Below are 6,921 nucleotides of genomic sequence, written 5' to 3'. Positions count from 1 at the left end.
CTGTGTCTTATAAATAAAACTGGGATCAGTACCTTAAAAGTTACTACAAATCAGACGCAGAGCAGCTTTCAGTCCAGCTGCAGGGATGTTTTCCTTTTTTTATTCCACAATGGATGATCACAGAGGATAAAACTGTTGAAAACAATTATTTTAATAAGTACATTTAGTCCCAACAAAGCCTCCCTAACTACGTAATGTCCAGGAATGGGCTCTCTGAAATCGAGGCCTGCGTGAGAGGTTCATGCCCCATAAAAAAAACCTGAAGACATTTTCTCTGAACGTGTGATGTGGTTTTTTTACAGTGCAAGTCAAACACATCCACGGAGTCATATGACCTGCACATACACATGAGGGATAAACACAGGCTTCATGCAACAGGAATGTTTTTCTCCATGTGTTTTCTTTTTTTTTTTTTTTATTACAGGCTACAACGCTCAGTGTAAGGTTTAAATTCCAATTTCACCTCCTGGCAAAATGTCATAAATGCTTAACTGCAGCACTATTGTTCTATCGTGTGTGTGTGTGTGTGTGTGTGTGTGTGTGTGTGTGTGTGTGTGTGTGTGTGTGTGTGTGTGTGTGTGTGTTTGGGGCTGGCCTGCCAACAGAAACGTGCAGCCCCAGTCTGTACTCACTGTAGGTTTAGTTAATTGTACTCAGCAGACCCAGGTTGGGCTGGCTCAAGGTCAAACACTGTACAGTATGTTTTCCTGACTTTCCACAGGACACTGGGAGCTGCTTTTCATTGTGGTCTGGGGGATAAGAAGGAAAGAAATGTGGCTTATTATTTATATCGGGGGCTGGTTGTGGTTCTTCTTTTTAAGCGCCAGGGCTTAGGTCACGATGCAGATCTATATTTATTAAGTTTATATTGATTTTTTGTAAGATTTAAGGGAGAGAAAACTCATCTTTTGTACCCCTTGTATAAATAGAGAGAGGTGCAGACATCTTACCCTCCTTTATGACTATTTTAGTTGTTTGTTTTTTTTAGCCAAACCAAACCCCGTTCAAATTTGTAAGTATTTATCCATGTATTTACCAAGCTGCACCTATCCGTCAAAGTCTGACTTTGGCTCCATCACTTCACCGTTTTTGGCGGAAAACGGCTCCGCTCGGCTGGACCAGAGCACCGCTGCAGCCCGAGGACTGTCGGAGTACCGAGGCCACTGCTGCCCTCCTCCGTGGAAATGGACCCGGCCCATCACCTCTCCATCCTGGGAAGCTGTTTACCACGAGTACCACGGCTTACCGCCCCAATCGGAGACGATATTCAGCCCCAGTAAGGACAGCTTCCCCCGCTTCCACACGCAGGCGTTTGGAGAAGACGCGCGGAGATACGCGGCGTTCAACCCGGACTCACAGCTCCTCTTCCCGGCAGGCCGCGACAGAGTGCTGCCGCCGGCGTTCGACCAGTTTTCCGCCTACACGGACGAAGAGGTGGACCTGAAGACGCAGACTACGACCGGGACCGCGCAGCACAAGGAGGCGAATCGGGCCGAGCTGACGAGCTGTCATAGCGGGGAGAGGAGCGAGGTGAGGGCGGGGTCAGAGACGACCCCGGCTGGGAAGGAGGACGAGGAGGATGCGCTGCTGTCCAGCGGCTGTGGAGGAGAATACAGCCATGCACAAAGTAAGTGGACTTTATATAACAGTGTAATAACATGCTATTATTTTAAATTAGTAAATGAAGCTAAATTATTTAATTCCTAAATGAAAACAGATCGTAGTTCCTGGAGACTCTCCAGGAACTACGATCTGTTTTCATTTGCAACTGAGTTTGATTTCCTGCATGTTTTAATAAAAAGCTGCATGTAAAGATATATTATTTCTTTATCATGTGTGAAATATAGTCTCACATGTCTTCTCTCTCGGCTACACTGACACTAAAACTGGCCACAGACAGTTTGGCACGCCAAGATTGCGTCAGGAGCCAGAATGGGCCCCAAACCGAGCAGCTAAGAATAATCGTGTATAAACGTTTTGTCTGTGCGAGAAAAAACAGACTGAAAGTCACGATAACACTTTTATTTATGTCTTTTATTTATTTAGTCTCGTATATTTTATAAAACCGCGTTCGTCTTTTCAAAGTAAAGCTACTGGAGCAGAGGAAGGGATATGACAAAGGCTGAAAATCAACATTAAAAAAATAAAAGCGCAGTCTTTAACATGTGTAAAAAAATGTGAGGAATGTATTTTAATATCACAATATAATTTGTAACTTCATACACATATTAATACTTTTCCTTATGTTAAAAAAAAAAAAAAAAGATAAAGGGGAAGTTTAAAATATGTGAAAGGATCTTGGATTAATACAAAGAGCCCAGCAGAGGTAAACAGTGCCAATACATGTGATTATTTATCAATTTACACATTAAAGCTAATCATGATTATCAATTTCTGTCTTTTTCTAAGCAAGTTATAGTTACACACTCAGCTGATTGGCTGTCACAGTGATGCTAACCAATAATGTGGGCCTAAATAAGTAAATACAACAAACAATTTGTACATCTAAAAATGTGATTTGTGATTCACGTTTACCTTCAATCACAAATCAAAATGTTTTGACATTTCAGGTAAAATCTACTCAAACTGATTAACATGAAGATAATGAAGCTGAAATATGTATATAGAAATAGTGTAGGACCTGAAAGATGTAAAGAACTATATCTATCTATCTATCTATCTATCTATCTCTATCTATCTATCTATCTATCTATCTCTATCTGAGTGTTTATTGTCTCTCCATCAGGGGCCTGTGTGAAGAGGAAGAAGCGTTGTCCGTACTCCAAGCAGCAGACCAGAGAGCTGGAGAGAGAGTTTCTGTTCAACATCTACATCAACAAAGACAGACGCATGCAGCTGTCCCACCGGCTCCACCTGACGGATCGGTGCGTCCACGCTGCCACATTTCATTCATTCAATTTAACTTAAATAAAAGCTACATCCTGCAGGTCCAGCAGGACTGAGCCCAGTCACAGGGGGCCCAACTTTGCTCCAGCTGGTGTCAGATCAGGTTGGATTTGGTGATTTACATGTTGCTGTTGTCTTTGCTGTTTCCAGACAGGTGAAAATCTGGTTCCAGAACCGAAGGATGAAAGAGAAGAAGCTGAAGAGAGAGAGGCTGCAGTACTACACAGGATACCAGCTGTTCTGATGACCAGATGAGGGAGGTGGCAGCAGTAAGAGGCGGTCATGCTTCTTCTTCTTCTTCTTCTTCTTCTTCTTCTACATCTTGCACAAACTGTGACGGCTCTCCAGCCCCTCGTCACAGCACTGAATCATTCCAGTCATGTCGGGGGGGCGACGCAGGGTCGGACAGAACACACCGGACACACAGCAGCTCCTCTGTTCAATCTGCTGCCTCTCATTAAGAAAACATTCAGATTTGTGCTCTTGCCTCATCTGAACCCTCTGAAGTCATGTGGCTTACTCTAAAGAAATGACCTCCCCCCTCCTCCTCCACCTCCTCAGGCCATCATGTCCTCCTAATACAAAGGAATGGGAACATACATATTTTATTATTTCTCCTGTCTGAACACTTAATAAGGGGAACATCACATACAGATGTGCTCCTCTGTGGAGCCTTGTGTTTTTGATTTGATTTGATTTGATTTGATTTGATTTGTTCCTCTGCGTTCTGCTGACAGTCTGACGTCTCGCAGCTGAACAGATCTGTGAGTGCAGGGTTGAAATTATAAATCCCGTCTCTGTTCATGTGAATTTGTTTATAGGTTGACATAAGTGTTCGACGATATATAAACTTGTGCCTCATAAAAATCAAATTAAATCATCTATTGACAATCATTTAAGGTAAACTGGAGAATTACTCTGCTATATGTCACGTTTGATATTTGTATTTTTTTTTATCATTTTGCTTCTGCTTTTTAGGCAAAAACACTTTTAATAGCGAAGAAAGAACATTAACTTGATTAGATGTTGAATCCTTAGTGAATCATTATTTCACGCCTTTATCTTCTTCTTTCATGTGTCCTCGCATAGTGCCTGGTTTTTTTAATTTATTATCTGATTATACAGTATTTCTAAACATGAAGACAATGTGTTTAATATTCTGACAACCTTATATAATAAAAAAGAAACTGTTTGGTGTTTGTTTGGATGAGGCTTTTATAATATGGACTATAGAAGAGTTTAATACTTAATTTCATGTAAAAACATCTCAGTTAATACAGTTTATTTTATTTTCAAACTCGTTGCTCATACCCTGAAAAATTGACAAAAGGTTTCAAACTTTCAAAAAAAAATTTAACACATTTTCATGTCACATTTAATCAGGTTTTGTTTTAAATTCAAACTTGCCATTTATAATCACTCTCTTGGTGGTGGCACAATCCGGTTTAGACACTTTTCTGACCGGTTGTGTAAAATGAAATACGCAAGAAAAACATTTGCACAACCTGCTTTTGTGCAGAGGTTGTGACAGCGTTGTCTGACGCCCTCACAGGGTGTCGTCTGCCTGGTTTTATGCCGTAATAAAATGAGATGAATGTCATGTGTGGGCACTTCTGCCACAGAGAAAGTATTCCCAGCAGCACGATTCAACACGCTGACATTTTAGTTAGATGATTCCTTGAATTGTAAATAAAACCTCACTGCCTAAAAAAAAAAATCAGGTTGTTAAACAGCCTCAGTTTACAATGTGATAAAAGTGGAAATCTGGAGTGAGGAGCAGATTTTGTCAAACTGTAACACAAAACAAATAAAAGATGTAAAAAAATATTGCCTTGCATGTGTTCTGTGTTCTTGGAGTTCTGACCCAGACTTTGAACAACGCGGGCCCAGACAGCAGAAAACACTCAGTGAGTCCAAGGCTGCAAATGAACCTTGAACCGCAACACAAAACACTGTCACAACCACCATTTCCTCAACCCTAATGACTTTTATTGGGGCAATACAGACGGTCTGCTGTCTCTCTTTGTCTCAGCCGGTCTGTGTGTGTGAGTGTGTGTGTGTGTGTGTGTGTGTGTCTGTGTGAGAGTGTGTGGGGGGCTGTGGTGAGTGTGTGTTTGTGTGCGACGTGAGATGAAAGGAGAGATTGTGTTTCTGGTCCGAAAGCTTAAAGGCACTCAACCTAATGACCCACAATAAACTCCAACTGCAAGACTGCTGAGCCCTTTTCTCCCAGAACGTCCAGGAGTTAAACTGATCTATTTAGATTTTTTTTTTTCTCCATCTTTATTGCCAGGCATTGTGCTGCTTCCATTTCATTTTAAATCCCAGTAATATAATAAGAATTACAAGCAATAACAGTGGCCTGTGTGCAGTTATTGCAGTGCAAATTGTGATTACAGTTGCTGTAATTTAAGAGGAAGTGTTAAGGGTGATAGAAGTGGTATTTGTAGTCGTGCAGCTGCAGCAACAGAGGCCAGCTGAACAGGAGGATAATTGTTAAACGGAAGAACAGTCGCAGTTTCAGCTGTGAAGTATCTGTACGAACATTTGAAGCAGCAGTGATAGTTCTGCACATTAGCAGTTGATAGCAATAACAGCAGAAGTCATAGAAATAGAAGTAACAGTTAAAAGCCAACATGTTCTGTGAAGCTGATGTCTATAATGCATGATAAACATACTTAGAATGTGTTGTAATGCACCTTTAGGGCTGTGTTATCACAATTATGAGCAGTCATTATCACACCAATGTCTATAATGCATTTTAACAAGTTGTATTATTTGTGTAAGTGCCTGCTCGAAACCAAAAAAATATAGTATTTTGTGCATTAACTTCATCTTCCTTCTCACTTTATTCAAGACAAACTATAACCATGTGGTGACTTACAACCTGTGGAAATATAACAAGTGACCAGCAGTTAGTATTGACACTGACCTTATAGATCAGAATAAAATGATACAAGGCTTCTTTTTTATTACTTACAAGTACAGAGACACTATAACACATCATACTGTAAATGTGCTTTTAATGCATTATAAACATTAGAACATGATGACTTCTAATTATTACTATGAATCTTTATGAGTATTCACAAATGCTTATAACTAAGATTATAAGGTGCTATAGGTGCATAATAACATATTTTCAATATGTTCATTATGTGTTACTGGCAACACTTTTAAGCTCCCCGTTAGGAATTCATAAGTAGAATATAAATATTTATTTAATGGTTTATAATACACTATGATTCATTTGTAAGCAGATATATGTCTTTATAAATGTATTAAATCATAACTCCTGTGAAAAACAACTCATAAGTTCAAGCAGATGTATAAAAATGGATAAATGGATATAATAAAAAACATTTTAAAAATGTATTCATTGTAATAGAATAGCCCTGACAGTAAAAGACATATAAAGAGTGAATATAGAGTAAATATGAAGGTCACACATGCAAATAGTAATTGAGCAAAAGTATCTGTTCATAAATATAGATGTTGATAAATAATATTAATATATTTACACGTATGTTCTGTTTACTGTGGGTGGACTGTTGACCGGCCAGGCTGATTGTCAGATCAAATATTCATTTTTTTAGTTTTAAATAATAATCTCTTTTTGTCTGATTGAGTTCATGTATTCAAAATTCTGCTGCTCTGATGCAAACTGGTAACTAAAGTGATCAAATAATTCAAGCAGAGAAAAAGGTACAACATGTGCCTCAAAACTGTACTTTACTACAGTATTTTAGTTACATTGTCACAGTCTTTACATTACTTCTTACTGACTGTTACAAACATTTATATGTCAGCCTCCAACAGCAGTCTGAACGGTTTAACTCCCCCTCTCCACCTACAGGAGCAGTGATGGTGACGCTGCCCCCTAGAGGAACCTACAGCAATAACATCCGTCCAGATTGAATCCTCAGGGGTCCAGCTCAGTGAAACTAGAAGTGATGATTGATGTCTTCATTTTGTTGCTGGGACCAGTTGACAGAGTTTATTCTATCTTGATAT

The 6,921-nt window shown here is 39.5% G+C and overlaps 1 protein-coding gene across 1 annotated transcript; it reads left to right on the top strand.

Moving 5' to 3' along the window:
• Nucleotides 1-4,099, top strand: LOC115596260 (homeobox protein Hox-D11b-like). Its single transcript, XM_030441150.1, has 3 exons — nucleotides 1-1,627; nucleotides 2,747-2,885; nucleotides 3,058-4,099. Exons 1-3 carry the CDS (start codon nucleotides 1,027-1,029, stop codon nucleotides 3,149-3,151), a joined length of 834 nt encoding a protein of 277 aa, XP_030297010.1. The 5' UTR covers nucleotides 1-1,026; the 3' UTR covers nucleotides 3,152-4,099.
• The last annotated feature ends 2,822 nt before the right edge of the window (nucleotides 4,100-6,921 follow it).

This window comes from Sparus aurata, chromosome 15, assembly GCF_900880675.1.
Source record: "Sparus aurata chromosome 15, fSpaAur1.1, whole genome shotgun sequence".
Taxonomy (NCBI): Eukaryota; Metazoa; Chordata; class Actinopteri; order Spariformes; family Sparidae; genus Sparus; species Sparus aurata.
Note: the sequence above shows the minus strand (reverse complement) of the source record. Positions and strands in the feature narration are given on the sequence as shown.